Below are 22,787 nucleotides of genomic sequence, written 5' to 3'. Positions count from 1 at the left end.
TAATTCTTCCACCAAATATTTATTGGTTTATAGTACTTGGACTTCCTCAGACCGCATGCTTCCCAAGACTTCTTGTCCACAAAATATATTTCTTTTGTCATATAAGTATGCAGAGAATATTCCAGCCAATTATAAATAGAACAGCATCGTGTAAAGTCGTAGCTGTAAGTTTAATGTGTTACTTGTCCCCACTGCATTCCTTAATTAACAGAGACTATTTATAACACCAATATAGTGAATCTCATATCCTATATAACTATCTTTATCTCTTAATTAGTTATTGTCATTGCAAAGGATTGCACTATCTTTAGAATGACGGCTGCTTTGTAAATATTTTTGCTGCTATCAACAATCAACACGTTTATTAACGTAAGACATTGGACAATATATTTTCTGTTAAGTAAGGCGTAACGGATTAACAGAAAACCTACATACAATTACAACGCGAGAGATCTTTAAGATTTGTTATGTTTAAATATTTTGTTCGGCTGCGTTCGTATACCTATTAAACAGAAAACTCACAAGACAAATAATTTAATTATGTTTTAGCTTATAAACAAAATACAATAACAGCAATTAACATGATATTAATAACTCCTTTACGAATATTGATTAACTAAATTAAGTACATTTGTACGGAAACACTTTAAACATAATTTAGCTTTAAGGAAAATCTTACCTGTTTAAAACAAAACTTAATAATCATTAGGGGATTTACCTCTAAAATATGTTTACCTAACATTGTTGTTTGCTAATGAATCCATTTACATATTTAATACCTTCTAACTAGAACCTTATTACTTATATTCGAATCAGTATAGTTGCTTCTTGCTTATCTATAAATTATTAAACCTTGACAACAATTGTTCAACGAACCAACAACCTTTCTAATGTAAATAAGATATAAATCTAGACAGCCAAGCATTATTGACACTAGTTATTCGGGAATGCAGACATGTCTATGTACGTAATTTATATTTTGGTAACCATCAATAATACGTCAATAATATCCATATTTTGTACTCCTAAGTTCAATACTCTACATAACTAATCAAAAAAGGAACAAGCTTTTCCTCGATTGTTTGTTTTAATTGACTTTAAAAAAGAAGACCCAGTTTATTGTTGGGTTGCTACAATTAAACAACAAGCAATGTTCTTCTAAATCAGTTAATAGAAACGTCTAGAGGGGTGAATAGAAATGTACATTATGTGTTAATATATAGTATACATAATGCATTGTTTGTTTCTAGAATCGGTACCATATATGAAGATGTAACGACCGATGTACTAGGTCTCATGGGAACTTGGCAGTGGCTTGTGACGATGTTACTGACCGTGCTAATGATGCCCGCAATGTTAAACCAATATGAAGATATGTTTCTTTTGAAACCGACAAATTATATCAAATGTGAATTGCCAGAGATCCATGACATTGTCAACTCAAGTTTGTGTTCTTTTACGATCTTGAATAACATCAGCGAAGAGGTTAAATGTAACAAATGGCGTACAAAACTTTTAGGAATTATTTGGCTTAAAAAATCGGTAAGCAGCGTAATTAATTACTAGTATATTATTGTTAATTAATATACATAAATACTGACTTAAAATTATATACCATTTTTTGTTTTTAATATCTAGTGGCTAATATTCTGCGATGACAAATTTAAATTACTATCAACGACGATAATTTGTCGATTGGGGTTTGTTTTTGGCTGCATTATATTTGGGTTAATTTCCGACAGGTAATCTTGTAAGATTCATAAGTATTATAAAAGTACTATAAGCTAATAGAAGAACACCTAGTATTAATTTGCACACAAAAATATTCTATCGAAAACACACTAAAAATTAAATATTAAGAGCAAACAAATATTAGCTGGCCAAAAATTGATTCTACTTCTGTTTTGAAAGCTTCCGCGTAACAACCACTTAGCAAGTAAAAACCAGAAACGTTTGAAGGATGCTTTTTTGACATTGACATTAGAAAATTATTTAAACTGTTAAAAATGCTAATTCATGATTACAAATACTTGTAACATAATAAACACTCCGAATAAACATGTCAATTCTAATAACGAATAAAAATATAAGAACGAGGATATCTCAGAACATTAATTACACTGTGATAAAGAAAAAAAACTATTCATTTTGCATTTCCTCTCCTTCGATATTTGTTTAAATTTATCACTATTGATACAAGCATTCATATTTGTTTCTGCTATGATTTAAAAAAATATTTCAGACGATAACCCTGAAAGCTTCATAAAAGGATGTCGGCAATGTCGACCAAATTTAACAAGTTGCCGTATGTTGCCGAAATACAAACCAAAAACAAACATTGCTATCTCATTTTACTAAAGTAGAATAAAAGGGATGACAAGATATTCTTGTACAAGTATTGTGGAAACTCATAATACGATTGTTTATGTACAAATTAGCACTACAAACACTCAAATTTGGCTCTTAACTGGTATTGGCGGAAGCGGTTATCCTCGGAAATATTTTTTGTTCTTAAATATTACTATCGACGAAAGAGGTTACGTCGTTACGAGCATAACATTATACATGTATAAGACATTCTAAATTAATAAGAAAAGCAATATTTTTATAATTATAGTTCTACTTTTAAGAACATAATTAAGTTACTCTTTTCGATAAGATCTTCACAAGTCCTTGAATTAAATAAACCTTCGATCACAAATACGCCAAGTATAAATTAAAAGAATTATATAGAATTTTATACAGTTAGAAGAATTCATCACGGTTCATTGGAATTAAAGTGTTTTATCATACTGAGAAATAAGCAATTAATATATAACCATTAAGGACGTAGTTGAAGTATAGTTACTCGACCATTTATATCAGTATAAAACATGATAAACCGATTTTTATAATAAACTAAGATACGCCATGTGCGTATAAATAAACAATTTACTTAAATATATCCTGTTTTCAATAAACTAAGTAATTTCTTATTGTGGTAGGTACATTAATTAAAAAGCCCTTTCTCCCACTAGCTTTGGAAGAAAAAGAGTAATAACCATAAACATTGTGGCGGAATCATTTTTCGGATTAATTTTGACGTTTTGTGACTCCGAGGCTTGGTTTCATCTTTTAATATTTTTAAGATCTCTATTTGCAAGCGGTTATTTCTACACAGGAATTATACTTAGTAAGTTAACCATTTCGATATATTACTTGTGAAATCAATGCATTGGCATGTATGTCATTTTATTTTTCATTTTAAACTTTACTGTGTACATAAAAAGAATATTGTTTGGTGTTAATAATTTTCTATTCGCTTTGTTTCCAATGGCTATTATTAGTTCTTAGTCTTCGGCTGTCGATCAAAATTGACACATGGAGACCGTGTGGTAGATGCAGAAATAGCGTTCGCTTTACATTAATTGCCTCCGACATGCAATAAAATTTTACACATAAATTATACTTCGTGTTACATCTTTCTACATTTTCTTATGAGCATTGCCCATAAGCACGTAGTATTCCAAAAATATTCACAGCAAAACAAGCCTTATGTGTAATACAAAATTAATATCAATTAGTTTCCTACTAAGTTGTAATTTTATTTTTATCATGTTTAGTGTCGGGCATGTTTTGCAATTTAATGGAAATAAACGGTATCATCACAATTGTCACCATGTACGACTTTATTTTCAGTTTGTGAAATAGCAAGCAATAGTTGGCGAACCTATCTGATCACGATTGTTACTCTTCCGAGGGTGTTCGCGATCGCATACATTGTGCCCATGGCCAATAGTTTGCCAAACTTGGAAACATTTAACTTCATGGCTTGTGTATTCTGCCTTGTATGCATCATTCTTCTAAGGTAATTTTTATCACTTTAACACTGTTTTAGCAATGTAAAAAATGTTTTGCTGATGTTCGCATTGTAACACAACAATCCTAATGATTTAATAATTAAAACATTACACTGTGTATTTGAACTCGATATAAATATAGAAAGGTCATCGAACCGCTCAGAGAATGCATTGTTGATACGATTCTCTGCTATAAACACAATAAAATATATAATACTAAGATACTTTAAACAATTAATAATACAATATTGCTTTGTAAATAAAACAATGCATTTTATAAGTATAATTAAGTGGTATCTTTAATTGTATATATAATATAAAAGCCAACATCATGAAAACTACTTTTTATAAATATGTAAAGAAAACAAACATATAAATAGGAGTCAATTTATACATTTGTCAAATTTTAGATGGCTACCGGAATCACCCCATTGGCTTTTATACAGCCGAAAAGTATTTTTAGCTGAAAAAATTCTATTCAAAGCGGCTTTGAAAAATAAAATAAAATTATGCAGCGATTTTAAAATAAGACCTGTAAACCACAAAGTAAGTATATTAACAATTCTAATATAATAGAGAATATGAATTAATTGTAAAAAGTTTTAATTTTATATCAATAGTGGATCCCGTTTTTTTTTATTTCAGGCCTACAACTGCCTTGATGAAAACAGAACTTGCATAAACATATTCTACACATACAATTCAAGAATAATTGTAATATTTTCATTAATATTTTGGACTCTGTACAACTTTTTATGGAGTTATTTGTATGTAAAGACGTGTACTGATGACCGAATGCTATACATTGAAGTGTTGGTATTCTTTGGAATTCTAGAATGCATTACTCTATTGCTTTTAAAGAAGTTTAAGTTAAAACATATTTTATTGATAAACGTGACAATTATGGGCACTTTGACCACTGGCATTCTTATTTTTAACCGGTTGCAAATAAAGGTGAGTTGCAAGAAGTATGTAGAATTCGATGTTAATATGATATACATAAAAACTAACACACAAATAAAAAAAACTTATCTAGCCATTGATAATAACAATAAGTCTTATTGATAAATATTATTGAATTAACTTTTATTAAGTAATTTAATTAGATGAATAGTTCGCGCAAAGTAACCTTTTTATAAAAATTTAATTTAAGATGCCAATAGACAATTATTATATTATTTATGCACTATTCCAACCATTTCTTTTAATTATTCTTTCACAAATAGATATTATTGTCCTTAATCAAGTTGTTAGCTTTATTGCTATATTTAATTATTAAAAGACGCATAATTATAACAATACAGTAATAAATTAAATTGACAAAGCGGTTCATAAACAAAGACATTAAGAAATTTTCTGTAAATACAAAACGTAGTAATTTGTCAGAGAAAATAGCGGATAGTTGATGTTTGCCCTGAACTGATGACATGGTAACAGCGAGTTTACGAAAATATAGTGTTATCTCTGTTTTTTAACGAGAATAAGAGGGATGTCAATACAAATATTATTGTAAGGGTCATTCGGCAATGGAAATACACGGTAACAAGAAAGATAAAATATTAGTTATTATATATTGTCCAGAGCTCCATTCCTGCGTCAGCACACATTCTTACAGTGTGTAAATAATTTTAATCGTATAGTCTATCCGTTTACTCAATGTAATAACTTGTTTATTTATTTTTAGGGCATAAATATTAGTTTCGTACATACCGCTGCATTGAGCACAGGCATGATGGGACACACTATACTTCTTAATATAACGCCACGTCTTTTTGCCATCAATGTCAGAGCTACAATCTTTGGCTGCTGTCACTCTTCTGGTCAACTCGGCACTATAATATGTTACTTGCTGTACCTACTAGATTATGATGACCATAAATCACTAATATTCGTTCAAATCGGAGCAACTTTTATGTTAACAGCACTATGCTATGTGATTCCTGACGTTGATGGAAGAGAACTTCCTGATATTGTTGAAGATATGGACTACTTTTCTGAGTAAGCTATTTGCTACGTTTTTTTAACACACATTAACAAATATGAAAAAAATCTGTTATCTTAATATATTTAGTCGACATTAAAATTGCAGTTACAGTCATCTTAGTTGTTGTTTCGCAAAAATTATGTTATCGTATCTTTGAATATTGTTATTTTAACAACTATTTTTAAGCATTTTAATGGGAAACATAACATCATAAATATAACAAATATATTTTCCCTTAAATTAGCACAAGGCCATCGAGCGAATTAGTGAATGTAACCCATACTACGCAATCAAGTAAACCTCTGTATCAATTACAAATAATTGAACAATTTTTAACGTTTACTTTCATAAACTGATATAATTAAAACAAGAGTTGCAGTATTTATGGAACATTGCAGCAATTAAATGTGTACATTCCGAACTAATTACGCAAAACATGTTAAATATATACAATTACATTTCAAACAATCCAACCTAAATATGACAAGGTTTCCACAAAAAAACTCACCTTTAAAATATTTCAGTGCCTGAGAGAAATCCCTTCGCAACGACCTACGGATTTATTTATCTTGCCCAACTGTCTTATTTTCCTGTATTATTGTTGAAACTTAGACTCACTGAAATTTCATGGCAAATTATATTTATTTTTGATGTATCTTATGTTCAACAGATTATCCAAACCGCTACGCTGGGTGACACAAAAGACGAATTCGCCATCACAAGAGGAGGTGGAAATGAGGATATATTCATTCGGCAGTACAGTCAGAAATTCATCGATTAACAGTCATTCTGCAGAAAGAATACCAGCTCGGGCAATCGGTTTTAAGAATTTATGGCAATCTCTTGTTTCGTCCGTACGGCACGAATTGCGGTGAAAAAACTGACAGGCGTTTACAATAAACCATTTCAAAGAGAATGCTTCATGTGTTTTTATCAGCTTAAAATGTAATTGAATTAGTAAGATTTTAAATGCGACTTACACAAATATGATCATTTGCTACATGAAAATATAAAGGTGCTATAAGTATGAAATGAAGTTATACTATTATAAGGTAGACTTGTTTGGACACAATAAATCATGTAAATTTAACCCAAATATATTTTTTACCGTTATGTAATATCTCAGTCTGGCAAGGATAATTTGAAACATAACAAGTTCATTTATTTGTTTTGAATCTGTTATGCAAGAGACACAATCATCATAAAGCGAAACGGACGAACCAATAAAAGCTCCAAGGCCATAACAACCTTATCAAATCGCAACATTAGCTTATCGACAACATAACCAAGCTATAGAAATAAAACCGATAACAAATCAAACACTAATAATTAAAAAAATACGGACTATATTAACATAGTTTAGATCCTAGATTTTAAATCCAATGCGCCTGTTGCTCAATATTGCTTTTCTTAACAAATGTGCCACCCAATTGCTTATACGATTTAAATTCTTAAAAACAAATAATTACTTGACGGTGCGTAAAAAGAATTTGGACCAAATTCATCGTTGTACTCTTCCCTAAAAACGTGATTGCGTGTCTCGTGATTTCAGTTCTTGTTTTTTTTTTTTCTGATTGACACGGAAATGACCAGGACTTCTCGAAAGGAGGTTAGTACAGATAATTATTTTAAAGGGCTATCGTTTTGTTGTGGTTTATTTATACTTTTTATCAAACAAAGGAGAACATTAACTGGTTCTTCATAAAGAAATGCTAGCAGTGTAAATTTATATTTTATTATTAGACCTATTATCGGACAATCGTTGTGCAGACCAATGTCCTTACTAACTTTTGCATGATGTCCAAATCAATTGTTTACAAGATTTGAATACATACATTCAAATAACAATTAAAGTTTAAATTTGGAATTATTTGCAAGAACAGAAAAGTTTAAGTAGTGAAGTAAAGATAGGGTTTAAAGGCATAAAAAATAAAATAACGAATACGTACTAATGTTTATTGATATGACATCTGCACCTTGGTTCATAATTTTTATTAAATCATTTTATAACCAACTTTTTTAGATACAATTAGAATAGATTTAAACAAAAAAGCTATTTCGAGCCAAATAGTAATTTTCGAAAATTTCTTTTTTGTAAAGATTTTTCAAAAGAGCATACATTAAATGTACTCTAAAAGGTAGTTTCTATTTAATTAATTCTATGTTTAAAAAACTCTTTGTCATTGAACAATTCTATTTGTAGTTTTAAACAACAAATTGGTTAACTTTTTTTATATTTCTAATGCTCAATAGAATTCAACATAGTAAAAAAAGGCATACATTCTTTTACATAATACATATTAACTTTTTTTAAAAACTTAAAAAGTAATTAAATACACATTTTGTGTAATGTTAATAATAAAGGAAAAATAATTTTACTATACTAATTAGCACCTAGAAGTTGCTTAAAAAACAATCAAATTTCATGTAAAATGTCCTCAACACGTTCAATACCATTGACTCAACTGGCGAGTTTACTTTGAAAAATCATCGTGGGCATGGAAAGTGTTAAAAAAAAGTTCATCCAACCATAAAAAGTCATGTACACTATAGTCATGTATTATACTAGATCTAGACATCTAGGTAATCATAAAGGCATTTGTCTAAAGTGCGAGATTGTAAGAGGCGTAAAATGCCGTATAGAAATTGACAAATAAAAAACTATAATTACAAATTATCGAAATTAACTTATAAATAAAGGAACAGTTGACATCGAGGGTATATAAAATGCGTGCGAAACCGCGGGTAATGGCTGTGAATTAAATTTCATTGCATTCTAGTTGTATGCACCATGCAATTAAAACATTTAATACCAATGATTATTTATCACAGCTGTTTTTGACGATATATCACTTGCATTTGCATTCTTTTTAATTAGTAATGTAGTACTAACATCGATTTAATTTATTTTCTAAAAAAAATTGTTTTATTTCTTTTTTTAAACGTTGCACTACAAAATCTTTGTTTACCTAATTATTATTTTAAGATTAATAATCACCATTGTCAGGTTGCATTCTTTTAGGTATAATAGTAGGAATTATTATTTAATTATGCTATACATACAAAAATAATAGGAGCTATATTAATATGTTGTTAACAAAATATTTTTAGTCTGTTATATGTATTAGATACATAATTATATTCAAATTTAATTGACGTATAACATTATAAAATATGATGAGACGAACTCATACTGTCAGTTTTTTCGGATAGAGTAATATATATAAAATTGAATTTATCATGTTCAATATATTATTTTATTTCTTTTTAACTAAAGCAATGAATATAATCAATTTATAAATATATTATAAGCAACATTGATAATGTCTCGTTCTGTTGAAACGCATGGAATCATAACCAATCGCAAAACGTGACTTTGACGTCAATGAAACTCGGTCGTTTTGTTATTAGTTATAAGAATAATAGAATAAACAATATATGCTAAGCATTTTGCGAAGTAAGACATTGTAACAGTATTCACCTACAGCAATAATTCAAACATGGTTTCCAATTTCAAAACCCTAATGTTACTAAGTCGGTCTTACCCAAGTATTACACGTGTAAAAGAAATATGAATCTTATAGTAAATGCTTACAATAAGCCATCATAGGGGCTAGCACGCAATATTCGTGAAAAAGTTTTTGTAACGTTACCAACAAAATGTGTATTAAAATTGTTAATTGTAAAGTGTATCAACAAATCTCATATAAATTTTTATATATTTCGTCGATGACCTTACCAAAGCTTCGCAAATATCAATGCGAGGGATAACATACACGGACCATTTTATGTAACGCTGACCATTATTGGTGCCGATTTCTTAAAGCAAGCCTTTAGTTGCGATAGGATAATTATATTGACAAATGGATTTTATCTTGCATGCCACAAGAGGCAACAAAGAAATCCAAAAGCATTTCAGTACAGTAACTGTATGATAAAGGAAAAATACTGCACAATATTTATTATTGCAATATCATTAACTACAGTAGGTTAAGAAAGTGTAAACAAAGTAGAAAGTTATTTTTTATACATGTTTTTATACTATTGGGTCACAATTGAGGTAAGATAAGGCCTGTGAATTAGAAACGTTATGTTACGTTACGATGCTGTTGATAGCCAGTGTTCTAGCTAGATCTAGGGGGGCTACTACTAAAAATTCATTTTTTATTTCAAATGGAACGTATCATGTCATGTTATCAACATTTGCTCCAATTTGTTAATAAAAAACTGTCAAGAAATTTATTAATAATGTAAACAATTAGAAAGCATTTTTGTTTTAAAATTTTTGTATTCGGGTAAGGGGGAATAGCTGATCCCTCTTGCCCCTTATTGTCGACGCCCATGTTATGTTACATTAGCCCTCATTGTAAATTATTTCAACGAACATTCCGAATGAAAATTTACAAAATAATTTGTTTCTTTGTACTTAGTAGCATTGTACGCTTTTTCAATTTCCAACAAGACATTATCTCTTACTTTGTCAAATAATCGGCCAAGGAAAGTATTTAATACGCTATAGTTTTCTTAAACCAGTGGCAAATTTTAATAGTATATTTACGCAAACAAACCTCTCTTTAATAATAACAATAATATGAGATTATGAAAAGCAAAGCGAATCGCAATCGCTACTTATATTGCGTTGCTCAAAAGTGGAAAAAAACATATATTTGATAACTTTTTAAACACAAAACGACGTATTTGTGCTTTGATTTGGGTTGTATTGACATAGATTAAACATTAATATAGCAGATATGCTTTGACCAGCATTCGGCCATGAGTGATTTATTCATATCTATATTCTATTCTATACGGAAGTTATTATAATAACAAACAGAGATAAGATAAAATAGTTTTAGTGTAAACATGTTTATCTAGGTCACCTTGAGACAAAGTAAATCCAGTCATTAAAGAGAATTACTTTTAAGAGATATATTAATCGATTACAATTTCAATTAAAATCTATTACACACAGCCATATTTTCTTTGAATTTTTATACCAAATGACTTGTCTAACGTGGGAATGGGTGTAATAATGATAGAGAAAAATTAAAATACTTCAGAATAGGAACAGTATAAAATTTTGTAAACACAAAGTGTTGTAAAAACAAGCATGGTAAAAATTAAGGCGCTGTCAGAAGAGTCCAAAAACGCGAAATAGTAAAAGAAGAAAAAAGAATGCAATAAAAATTGATTGAGTAAAATTTGAATATAAAAGTTACTATATTTAACTGTTTCGTTCATATAGTAATTTGTTTGTTGTTGCCTTGTTCTTTTTGTTTACAAAATTTTGCATATTTAAAATAGCGTTAAGACTATATATCCGACTTCAGAAATCTACAGATGCGATGGATCAAAACGTAATCAATTGTTGGAATTAAATATTTTTATAATCTAACCTAACACATACATAAATAAATGTAGTTATACAAAATATAAATATTATAATTTGAGATTCGAATGATTGCAGTAGTAATTAATACATAATAAATAATTAATATTTATAAATAACATTTAAATAAACCTAAATTAGGAACTTGCATAGGTAACTGTTTTAAACAAACATTGTCAAAAAGGAAAATACAAACAAAATGCAGTAATATAGGCAGTATCTCTCTTCGCTTACGATATAATAAAAGCCTTGCATCCAATCCACTATCAAACACATTTTAAAGTCTTCCATTTCATGTCAAATTTAAACTGTTCAAAATTTTGTATTAGAAATTAAATGTTATAAGGCCGTTTGGTGATTTATCTTGCCATTTGAGCTCGAGATTGATGTGGGTAGTGTTTCTGAAACGTAAAAAAGCATTGATTAGTTAATATTTTGTTGTGTAAAAAAAGTAGTAGATACATCAAATTTTCATTTTATTTTTTATTTACGTTTTCGTATCTTTTAATTCATAAAATTTTATTTTTACTGAGCTTAACTTAAATGTTTAATATTAGGACTTAAACAGTAAAATGGAATGTGTTGCTTTGTTTCTATCGTGCAATACATATTGTTCACAGTATAATTCAATAGAAGTCTGTTTTGAAACTCGTCGAATACACTAACGCCTGACGCCAACAATAATGTTTTAAAAAATCAAAATTATAAATATAATTATTACCGTTACATGCATTTTTAAGGTGTGTTGGATTAGAGATTGGTTAAGCATTTATACTAGGAAACATGTATAATAACATTATACAGGTAAACTTGGATAAGAGTGAGACCAAGAGACGATACTTTTCTAACTTATAGAGGTTTCTCTTTTACACGAGTTTCTCGCTTATGGAGGTCGTCCGTCGGGACCGGACAATGACTCCCGCTCATAGAGGTTTCTCGCTTATCCAAATTCGACTGCAATATAGTCATTTTTACTATGTGAATTCTTGTTGTTTATTTGAAGTTTGAGGTAAAGCTCCATATTATTTAAATGTTAAGTACTTAAACTTACCAGTATCTATAGGAGGTGAGTATGTATGTCCGTTTGCATTAGATTCAGGTCGGCTTGAATTACGTCGTTGGTAATGAACGCTGAACATCACGGTAGCGCCGACTAAAGGCGAAATTCCGGCTAGGACGAATGGAATTTTATAAGACTTCGTTATACTTCGAATGTAGCCCGCAATGGGAGGTCCCACAGACAAAGGCGGCGCAGCCAAGCCTAGCATACAACCGATCGCTTGAGCTGCATGTGTTGCGCCACACAGTTCAAATGCTATCGGACCTATCAATGCAATGAACGCACCGTCAAACAAGCCCATACCTAACGAAATAACTACTAATAGAGTAAATGATTTCACGAACGGTAAAATAATTGTAAGTGCTCCGATCACATAAAATGAGATCTGCTGCAGTAAAATTCTATTGATTCCGCGCTTATCCGCCAAAAATCCAAAAGTCAAGCGACCTAGCCCTGATGTAATCGCCAAACATTGCAAAGGAAGATTATCATTGACATCTGTAAATGTCTCTTCTATGAATTTCTTTATGTGAACGTACGGCACGAAATAACCAAACAACGCTACTGGCATCGATAGAGCCCATAGTCTGTATTTACTATTCTTCCAAATTTGCACGGTTACTATAGTTTTTAATAAAGATTTGACACTTTCATGTTTGTGAGAAGGTGTTTGTATTATCATTAATGGAGTTGGTTTGAATAGTAAACTGCAAAGCATAATGCCAACTGTGAAGAAGGCTAGAACTCTGAACATCCATTCTAAGCCGTGGTACTTTATGATATATTCCAATAATGAAGGCATTATTACTGTAAACACCGAGCTTCCTATCGTCACTATCCCATTAACGAGTCCTAAGTATTTCTTGAAATAGTGACCGAGGATAGCTAGGGATGGCGTGTATGCTAGTGATGCACCTAAACCGTACATCAAGCCATACGTGAAGTAGAGCGCATTGACTTCGTTCACAACGAATGATGATAAAAGTAATCCTGCTGTAGCGATGCTGCCGCCTAGGAGTGCAGTCGCCCGCAAACCAAGAAACGCAGTTAGAAGACCTGACAGCGGAGACAGGAAAAATGTCGTACCCATTGTGAGCGCGCCCACCAAAGCTGGAACAAAGATAATATATTAATTATTTTTATTAGCTTTATTTTATTTTAATCTTTTTACTTTGTAAATATATTTTTTCCTTTATTCAAATTGTACATAAAGAAAATGTTAGATATAGTAAAAACAATATTGAAATACCAATTAATCGTAAAAGAGACCTATTACTTTAAGTATAGACAGACAAGATTAACTGAATCTGTGGGCGTAAGTCAAACTAAATTATGATTGCTCACTAGCGCTACTCTGTCAATGTCAAAAAGTGTCACAAGATCTCCTTTGTACTGTAGCTGTCAGGGGTTTTTTTTTTCTTTTAAGTTATTTTCTATGTCTGAGTAGGTTTCATATATGTTTTGACAGAACCAACCGCGATAGCAGCGCCTCTCTCATCTTGAAAGTTGAAATTGGTTAAGGTCGTCCCAACAAAAGCGCTTTAGAAAAATTGCTGGTATTAGGGGCAATACAAACTTATATAGAACTTAAAGTCTTTAAATTCACTGACTCAAGTTATGAATGGAATTACAGCTTATTTTCGCTTTATCCTAAATGCAATACTAAACTGGTTATATTATACTAGAAGGTGAAGAATATGAAAAGACCGAGGTCAAGTTTCCACGAAAGTTATTTAAATGCAAAGTTTGTCGATTCGTCAAACAAGTATCGTTTACTATAGACAGTTATTCAATATGACGCAACGATTACGTGTAAACTCTAGAAAAGATTTCATCATGCTTTTACCGCTTTATTTTTACTAGTTGGGAATTTGAGTAAAATGAACTCGCTACTCTATAGTGAGCTAGACAAGAGTAGAAATAGGGTTACCTCGACATCCTTTTAATAAAAAGACTACTTAATCTATACGATATACTGAGCGAACGAGATTGTCGAGACAATGTCAATTTTCCTGCTAAAAGATTGTGCGATTCCAGGACAAGTTAACGGAGAAACGTAATGTAAATTACCGGAATAAGCTATATAGACGTTTACCTAGTTAGGCCGAGTAAAATGCTAAATTCGTAGCACTCACATAAATGACAAGTGGCACACAATGTCTGTTAATCTAATCGGGTCAGTACGCTCACGAGATTCGTCTTCGTATTATTAACTGGCGGTTTATCATACATTGAATATCTATACACTGAACTATATACAACATTGTACTTTGATTGTCATTATTATATCAGTTTGCAGAATGTGACTTGATAACCTAATAACATAAAAAAATATATGCAAGGAAAGTATAAATCATAACAATGTAGCGAAGTACAAACATCTACCAATGTAGTCACAAAGTATCAGTTTTTTGCATTTGCTTTGAGATTATAAATATACCGTACTTAAAATTTTTACTATATTGCTCAATCGAATAACTTTAACAATGATTGATTGGATCCTAAAAAAAGGACTTGTTTTATTCACAAAAATGCTAGTCGTACATAACAGCTGATAAAACTATTATATATAAATATTGTCATGATAATCTGCGCAAAAACAGAATTGCGAAGAACGAACTCTTAAAATTTGTGTTTTTCACTGCGTAGATATATTGTCTTGAATTTTATTGTATTAACGGCGCGATAGGTTTCAAATAATAATAAAACATATGATAATCAACTCAAGTTTGATTCAACGTATAGATAAAACTGATATATTGTGACAAATCATCTGATAAGAATTCGTAAATAGTGCGTAGTATTTATCACGACAAATAACTTACACGATTTAGAATCCGTACTGGAATTTGTTTAAAAATAATAATATAAATAACACTATGACGATACAATGCACCGATGTAGAGTTTGTATAAGAAACGTCAAATGATTGAGAAACTATGTTTCAACAACATAGATAACCCTTTTAAAAAAGAAAAACAAAGTTTTCTTGCGTTGTTTATGACGCAAATAGGAAAGCATTAAATCGCAACGACAAAATTAATAATTAATTTACAATTATGGTAATGACATAATTTTACGTAATTCTGTATTTACTATTTTAATCTGTAAAACTTTTTCTACGAAAATCTTTACTATTAAAATCTTTTTTTTTAACATTATTAAAGTCCCGCGTCTAAAATTTACGATTCCGCTTCTAGATATTTCGAATTCTCGCTTATACATGTTTAGGGGCTGAAATTCAAGGTCAACCTGCTTTATCGCTTATCCGGCTCTACTGCAAATAAATAAATAAACAACGGCTCTTAGTCTAGTCCGTTTTTCTATAGTCAAAGTCACTATTCAAGTATATAGTATTCATATATAAAAAGTTTCGTCAACGTCTAATAGAAACAATCAAATGGAATAGTAACAATGATATCGTAAGTTGATGCTTCAAATAGTAGCAATTATTTTGCGTCTACTACTATTGATGCAATCAGACGTCCTTCGTCGCGATCGACCGCAGAGCGCGCGACGTCTGGCGCCAGCAGATCAAATAACAATTATTGTTAAGCCTACATCATCTATTTTTAGCATGGTTAGCTAGTTATAATGAGCTTTCTATTTGCGGCATCATAGTCTATCGCTAAATAAAATTAATCTCGTTTCTAATCTTCTGCAGATTCAGTTATTAAAACATAGCAGCAGAGAATTATTAGGGGGTAAAGCGATTATATTTAAAGTATTTGTTTTAGAGGGGAGTTTTGGTCCTTCTTGCTATTAATTATTTTCGTCAGGTATAGAAGACTTGACACTAACTTTAATACAATAAGGATTTAATATTGTGGAATTTAATACATCCTATATGAAATGAATTGTTTCATGCAATCATATATTGGTCAACACCATCACGCCCACGTAACATTATATTTAGTCAGTCGCGCGCTTGACTCACGTTTCAGTGTGACAACCTCACGTTCCTTCATTCACGATAACCTCATATGTCAATACAAATATTTAACATTTAAATAGTTTATTACTTGATAACTAATTAAATGACCATAATCAGAGCAGGTCAATGTAGTTTTCCTTCATTTTATTGACAGCACAATAAATCTTTGTTTCCATTATTTCTCTTTTATTAAATTCTATTAAGGCGACACAATTATTTACGGTTCCTACAAGATCCTAATTATTAATTTTGTGTATTACAAAAAAATACGAAGATTGGAATTAATTTAATATTTTACTTGGATAATTTTATTGGTCAACGCTTTTTTACCGAGACCCAGTGGCAGTTACAACAGCGCGAGTTAAAATTGAGGATCCAAACTTTAAAAAATGTAACAGTAGATACATCACTGAAACCAGTTAAATATGCAAAAGGGACTATGAGAAAAAGTTTTTGAATCTCTTCAATTGCCCTTTTGAGCAACTACAAACGCGACTAATTTGGGCCAAAAATTGCGATCACTTGGTATCACTAAAACAATCATGAGACTGCTGTTGACAGACATGCACACAACTAAAGAGTTACGTTGTTAAATATACAGGCACCGTCTTTAAAGACAGGAGAGAAGGTACACTCAAAAATGAACATTTCCCTTACGGCTTCCAGCAATTAAAAAACGAAATGCTATACTCTACTTCACGACTGTCTTCTGTAAAGTGGTATTTCTTAGGTCGACGTGGGCCAATCGGCAACAAATGTTGATTAGCGGGCTCTACCAAAGTGCGCTATGCCACAAAGATAGTTGATTGTCCATGGATATGGATGTTTAATTATGATCGCCGTTCGATGCTAAGGACCAAAAATATTGATGGACAAAAAGTTCTAATGCGCGTTTGCTCTCTTGTAGGTACATTCCTATCTAAATAACGGGTTTTGGCAACTGTAAAATATAAGTAGGCCCCTGCTAATGAAACCTTAACTAAATTTATCGCGCCATAGTTTGCAAATATACCGGACACGTGAATTTAATTCATTTGTATATTAAAATATGAACTCAATAAATACAACCACATATATACTTGTCTGCTGATTGTTATCTTACATATTTTTAATTATGATGAAACACTATTAAATATTAATAATACCTACCTACTACGACAAGGATTATACAATTCAATTAAGTCAATCACTTATTTTTTTATTAGGTTTATGCACCTACATAATTGTGTAAGCTCTAAAATGTATTGTATTATTTCTATTTTTATTTTTCACTTAGTTTTAAGGTTATTAATAATAAGAAACATAACATTAACTTACATGCTTTACTCTCCGAATTTGGCACATTTTCGTTTTCAAGTCGATTTTGAAGTACAGTATAAATTACACTATAAGAATTTATAACTCCGAATAATAGTCCATTGGTCAAAAATGATCCAAGCACAATCAAATAGGCTCTGAAACCACCATCAGGAGGGCCTTGTAAATCCTCATGCCGTTTCGGACTCGTGTCTGTCCCAATATTTAAAACATTATTCTTGTTTATACCCAATAAATCAGTGTTTTCTTTAGGTTCTATCTCCATATTTGTTGTATGTTGATAAATAAATGTTCATCAATTCAATCGATGGTAGTTACTACAGAACGCACGAGGTTAGTTTTGTGTGTAATATTAGACAGTATTGCATTTTTGCACAAAAAACAATTGCCGACTTATTTAACGCGCGTTTAATCTAACACTGTTTTTAAAACAATTATTTTTCACTTCATAAGAAACAAAATAAAGGCACAATATTTTTTTAATCTTATTTTTGCAGCGTACGGTGCCGTACACAACCTTCTAACACGGACACATCAATCGCACTGCGTACCTGCGTACGTATTGCATTCGTCTCCGTCTGGTCTAGTCTTCGGTCTGCGTTAGCCTACGTTAATAACTAGAAATAATTGAACTAACTTCGAATATCTAAATGCGAAACGTGTTCTTTACGGCGCTATGCTTTTGGTAGTTGTGAATGGTAAATACGATCAAAATACGATACACGTTTAATATTCACAATATTGAAAGTATGTAGCTAAAAATACACGGAGAAAAACAGTTCAAAAAATATCAACAATATCATGGTAAATTAGGTAATTGTCCACGTCACACATAAATCTGTAAATTTATGTTCATGATCTAAGTTTATCTTTTATTAGCATTTGCCCGTGACTTAGTCCGTGCGGGACACCATATGTCAGCCAGGGAGTGTGGCTTACAGCAGTGAAAGAATTTTTCAAATCAGTTCAGTAGTTTCGGAGCCTGTTCAATGCCAAGAAACCATCAAATATTTCCTCTTTAGAATATTGGTATAGATTTCTCTCGGGTTCTCAACTAAGTGTGACAAGATCAAGGGTAGGGTTAAGGATCTTAATAATCATGAGTTTAGAGAATTATTAGAGAATACCATCCATTGCCCACATAACCAGTTAAAATTATGATCAAGGCCAAGGCCTGTTGTAGGTTTCTCAGAGAGCTGAAGATAGAGGTTCGCTCTATTTTGGCGTTTTATTTTTTGGTAATTCTGAGAAGGAAGTGGGCCAAAAGGATGGTTGACGACAGGTAGGAGGGCCGCAAAAATAAATCAAATCAATAACAAATAAAAAATTTAATATTTTCCAAAACACCATAATATTAGTTTAATTTCTTCCATTTTAATAAATTAGTTTAATTTATTCTTTTTTACTTCACTGACTAGCAGCTTTATTGAAGGCATTTCTTCCTTTAGTTTATCTTCAGTTTGTTCTTTGTCCTCGCCTTCACTAGCTGTCAAATATTTGGACACTAAATCTGAAATGTATTCAATAATTTATTATTTATATTATAAATACTACACAGCAACTAAAAGTGTCTTTTTTGATTAGCTAAATATTAATTAATATATAACAGAGCTAAAAAAAACTAAAATTTGAATAATTAACGTAATTTCAACTAATTGCTGACAAACAAACCATCAAAACTGGTTTGTAATATTGTACAAATTATTTGATTTTAATAAGATGTAAAATATGTACTCTAGTATTTATGCAAAGAGAAACTTCTTTCTTTTAAGAATAAAAATAAATTAAAAATAATTTAATAAGATTACCATGATATTGTTGTATTCTTTCAAAATCTTCGTCTTTGAGATGTGCTTTCAAGAAAAGTATAATTAATGGTACTTGACGCCCAGACGCGTGAAGCATATTCTGTGTTACAATTGTAAACATTGCCAACACAGCCAAATGCAACACTAACGCTGGGTCATTACAATTTTCAAGCTCGGCAATTAATTTTTCCCTATGATTTTGTACTAAAAGCCTGTAAAAATCAGAAATGATTAAAATACAGTAATAAACATACAAATAACATGCATTGGAAAAGAAGACGTACTTATCCTTCTTTTTGTCCACTTTCTTTAAGATCATGCCACATTCTGATAAACAGACATCAACGGCTTGATAAAATAATTCCATATTCTGATCTACCAAAGTGGCATTTAAAGCTTTCAACGGCTTCATATATTCTTCAGACAGATCATTGATGATTTTATTTCTTTGTTCAACAGTAAGAACATCACCTTTGAAAGACAAATTGCATTGATTCGCTGCATATTTACAAAATTCAGATAAAGTATCACCACCAAATGTTTTCAACAAGTATTTTATATACTGTGTTTGCTGATCAGAAGGTAACATTTTTAGTCCCTTTTCATATAATTTAATGTCATTAACTAGGACATTAATTCTATCTTGTGCTGATGAATGTGTTTGCTTTCTATTTTGGTTAGCATCTTGAAGTAATTTATCAGCCATTTCCTTTGCTATGGCTAATGCTGTTTGATTTAAGGATCTGCAATATAATTAGTAGTAATATAATTAGATGTATTGACTAACTTACAAAATACAAACACCTATTTTACCATTCTATATAATTTGGTTCTAACTAGTAGGAGTGAAAATAGACTATGTCTAAAGTAATGCACTTTTTTTCTCTTTAAACTGTAGTAAAACTGTTTTTCAGCATTACTGTACATTATTGTACTAATCAAAAAAAATATCTAAGTATATTTTATTGAAAAAAAGAAAAAAAATTACACACCCTTGTAGATATTCAGCAATTTGATTTGTTAAATCATCAAGACCTTCATTTTCCAATGATTCTTTTATAATTTCTTCAATATTATCAACTGACACAATTTCAAGATGAGTGGGAGCTTTTTTGCTGGCGTTTGATGCTTCATCGGAATCTGAATCATGTGTAACTTGTTTGGATCTCTGATGTTTCTTTACAGCCTTTGTTTTAGTTTCTCGTCCCTGAGTGCCTCCACCACCTTTCCCAGTTGCAGCTTTTCTTCTCCTTTCTTCACGTCTTTCAGCTTTATGGTCAACATGAGCTGGGGATGACAAATCTGCTGTTTTAGCTAATTGCTTCTCTATATAAAACTGTTGGTATTTTTGCGATTTCACAACTTCTTCTGCCAACTTCTGTACCATAGGCATGCAAGAATTTTTCATGTTCTCTATGAAACTGTTGCTGAAAACTGTAAAAATTTCAGTCGATTAGTAAAATATTACAGATTGATTTGCAAGAGTAAATTCATATATTATTTGAGTGAAATAAACTTAATATGGAATGGCAAACACTGACTGGTGAAAAGTGGGCCATAACCGCGTAATAATACCAGTCCCACTCACCCAAAGAAAGGCTCCTGATGAGGTTGAAACCAGATATACGTGGGTTCGCCATTTCATATTTAATTTATAATAATATCTCTCAAAACTGTAATAGAATGACATGCAATAAAAATTGTTGTATTGATTATTAAAAATTACCTGTGTTATCAAAAAGAATAGTAGACTTTGCACTGGTCTTAAGTAATGTCTCTATGATATTTTCAATATCTGCATCAGATAACACTGATGGTAACAAAGACACAACATCTAAATAGCTCTTTGATGCTACACATTCCTCCAAAGCCGTCTCCAATTGTTGTTTGATTTGAAGACCAATTACACAACTACCAAGAAATGCTAAATCTTCATTTGCTAAAATTCTTTTAACATAACCTTTTGGATCTGAAATACCTAAACGTGTCAGGGCATCATATTCAAGATAATTATTTTGTTTGTAAAAGCTCATGACCCATTCATTTTGTGATTTGGTGTAACATGTTGGTACGTAAAGTGCACCCGTTTGACGTCCTGTTAGTACACCTGGTGCATGTATTTCATCAAATAATGACAGGAATAATCTTTCAGGCAAGTTGCAGTGACTCACAATCACACTTATTGGAGTAGGTTTTAATAAACCCATTAAAGCACCTCGGATCTTAGCTTTTAATCTAGTTATATACTGTTCCGTATAAAAGTTTCTTGGCTCTGATGGGTCCTGCCTTCCTACAATTATTTTACCCAAATATCGTTCCAATATATTATGTTGTAAAAATTCTGCAGGAAGATCATATTGCAATGTTAATTCACCAACAGAAATATGACCTTGTAATTGAAGTTTTTCATTAATTTCTTGAGCAATCTTTTCCAAAAAGTAATGAGCTATTAAATAACCTGACACCAATTGAACTTCTTTGCCTTTTATAATTTCACCAATATTGGCATTTATTTGACTTAGATCAACATTTAGGTCTTTAGCTAGATCAACAGTATTTATGCGTCCACCATGTACATAAAGTTCATCCTTAATTTCTTTTACAAGCTGTTGAGGAGTTAAATACTCTTTGCCATCTGTTGTGAAGATCACATCAATTAACTTAAGTTCTATAAGCTTTGTAACAATTTCAATGCAATTTCTTTCTGATAACCTGAATTAACAGACAGATTTAATAATTTTATATATTCATTTAATCTAAGGACACAGATACAAAGATAAAATACTTGTACAGGTGACCTTAACTCTGAGTTTTGCAATAGTCCAACTTTCGACAAGGAAAGTTATGTGTACAGATATGAAGAACAGAAATGTATATTTGATTAGTGATTTGAAACTACGATATTGATGTATTTCAAGTTATAAGTTACCTCTGAGATGTCGAACTTAATTGAGCCTTTTGGAAATCCGCTGCAAGCCTTTTAATTTCATCCCAATCAGTTGAGGGTGCCATATCGGACACTGAAAAAGTTAGTAAAGCTTGTATCGACGGCGCCTATCACAAATACTTTACCATTTGTACTTACCAAGAGCTTACCTTTATTTAGCTCTATTAAAAAAAATCGTATCTAAGTATAATAAGTGAAAGTTCAAGAATGTCAATGTCAACGTCATCTAATTTAACACGTTTACATCTGTCACGACAAGACAACGACACATATGATACGTCAATAAAAGTATAGAGTAAACTGGAGTAAACTTTATTAATATTTCAATTCAATACTACGATTAAGAAATGTAATAGAAATTATTTAAAAAAAGGAAACTTAGTCCCCGCCTGAGATATGGCACATGAATTTTTACCTTTTTTCACATTTATTATTAAACAGCACATCTGCAAATCATGATAAAAGAAAAAAAAGACCAACATTGTCTTTTCTTAAATACACCTAAAACT

At 31.0% G+C, this 22,787-nt stretch overlaps 3 protein-coding genes across 4 annotated transcripts; 1 reads left to right on the top strand and 2 right to left on the bottom strand.

The window, feature by feature from the left end:
• Positions 1-929: 929 nt before the first annotated feature.
• Positions 930-6,775, top strand: LOC106121987 (solute carrier family 22 member 4). Its single transcript, XM_013317828.1, has 9 exons — positions 930-963; positions 1,251-1,542; positions 1,639-1,742; positions 3,018-3,172; positions 3,679-3,847; positions 4,250-4,385; positions 4,485-4,793; positions 5,524-5,837; positions 6,494-6,775. The coding sequence occupies exons 1-9, from the start codon at positions 956-958 to the stop codon at positions 6,696-6,698; spliced, it is 1,692 nt and encodes a 563-aa protein (XP_013173282.1). The 5' UTR covers positions 930-955; the 3' UTR covers positions 6,699-6,775.
• A 2,810-nt stretch (positions 6,776-9,585) lies between these two features.
• On the bottom strand, positions 9,586-18,108 carry kar (monocarboxylate transporter 10-like protein kar). The gene is made up of 3 exons (XM_013318021.1): positions 17,524-18,108; positions 12,264-13,382; positions 9,586-11,613 (listed from the first exon to the last, which is right to left on the bottom strand). The coding sequence occupies exons 1-3, from the start codon at positions 17,786-17,788 to the stop codon at positions 11,552-11,554; spliced, it is 1,446 nt and encodes a 481-aa protein (XP_013173475.1). The 5' UTR covers positions 17,789-18,108; the 3' UTR covers positions 9,586-11,551.
• A 726-nt stretch (positions 18,109-18,834) lies between these two features.
• On the bottom strand, positions 18,835-22,529 carry Ufl1 (UFM1 specific ligase 1). 2 transcript variants are annotated; one of them, XM_013318115.1, is made up of 7 exons: positions 22,428-22,529; positions 22,261-22,351; positions 21,058-22,043; positions 20,324-20,765; positions 19,616-20,074; positions 19,332-19,543; positions 18,835-19,033 (listed from the first exon to the last, which is right to left on the bottom strand). In XM_013318115.1, exons 2-7 carry the CDS (start codon positions 22,341-22,343, stop codon positions 18,906-18,908), a joined length of 2,310 nt encoding a protein of 769 aa, XP_013173569.1. In that variant the 5' UTR covers positions 22,344-22,351; positions 22,428-22,529; the 3' UTR covers positions 18,835-18,905. The 2 variants fall into 2 exon arrangements, with proteins under 2 accessions (XP_013173569.1, XP_013173570.1); XM_013318116.1 differs by lacking the exon at positions 22,428-22,529 and having other exon boundaries at positions 22,261-22,420.
• Between the last annotated feature and the right edge of the window lie 258 nt (positions 22,530-22,787).

Source organism: Papilio xuthus, unplaced genomic scaffold (assembly GCF_000836235.2).
Source record: "Papilio xuthus unplaced genomic scaffold, Pxut_1.1 DF826933.1, whole genome shotgun sequence".
Taxonomy (NCBI): Eukaryota; Metazoa; Arthropoda; class Insecta; order Lepidoptera; family Papilionidae; genus Papilio; species Papilio xuthus.
The sequence above is the reverse complement of the archived record's forward strand: the minus strand, read 5'-3'. Positions and strand labels throughout refer to the sequence as shown.

Excerpts from the sequence above, each read along its gene's own strand:
- LOC106121987 (XM_013317828.1), top strand. Across the intron at positions 3,173-3,678 it reads CTACACAGGAATTATACTTA|TTTGTGAAATAGCAAGCAAT; the intron begins GTAAGTTAACCA and ends CTTTATTTTCAG. Across the intron at positions 3,848-4,249 it reads GTATGCATCATTCTTCTAAG|ATGGCTACCGGAATCACCCC; the intron begins GTAATTTTTATC and ends GTCAAATTTTAG.
- kar (XM_013318021.1), bottom strand. The coding sequence starts at position 17,788 with ATGGAGATAGAACCTAAAGAAAACACTGATTTATTGGGTATAAACAAG. Across the intron at positions 13,383-17,523 it reads AAATTCGGAGAGTAAAGCAT|CTTTGGTGGGCGCGCTCACA; the intron begins GTAAGTTAATGT and ends TCTTTGTTCCAG. Across the intron at positions 11,614-12,263 it reads CTCACCTCCTATAGATACTG|AAACACTACCCACATCAATC; the intron begins GTAAGTTTAAGT and ends TTTACGTTTCAG.
- Ufl1 (XM_013318115.1), bottom strand. The coding sequence starts at position 22,343 with ATGGCACCCTCAACTGATTGGGATGAAATTAAAAGGCTTGCAGCGGAT. Across the intron at positions 20,075-20,323 it reads ATTGCTGAATATCTACAAGG|ATCCTTAAATCAAACAGCAT; the intron begins GTGTGTAATTTT and ends ATTATATTGCAG. Across the intron at positions 19,034-19,331 it reads AAGAATACAACAATATCATG|ATTTAGTGTCCAAATATTTG; the intron begins GTAATCTTATTA and ends AATACATTTCAG.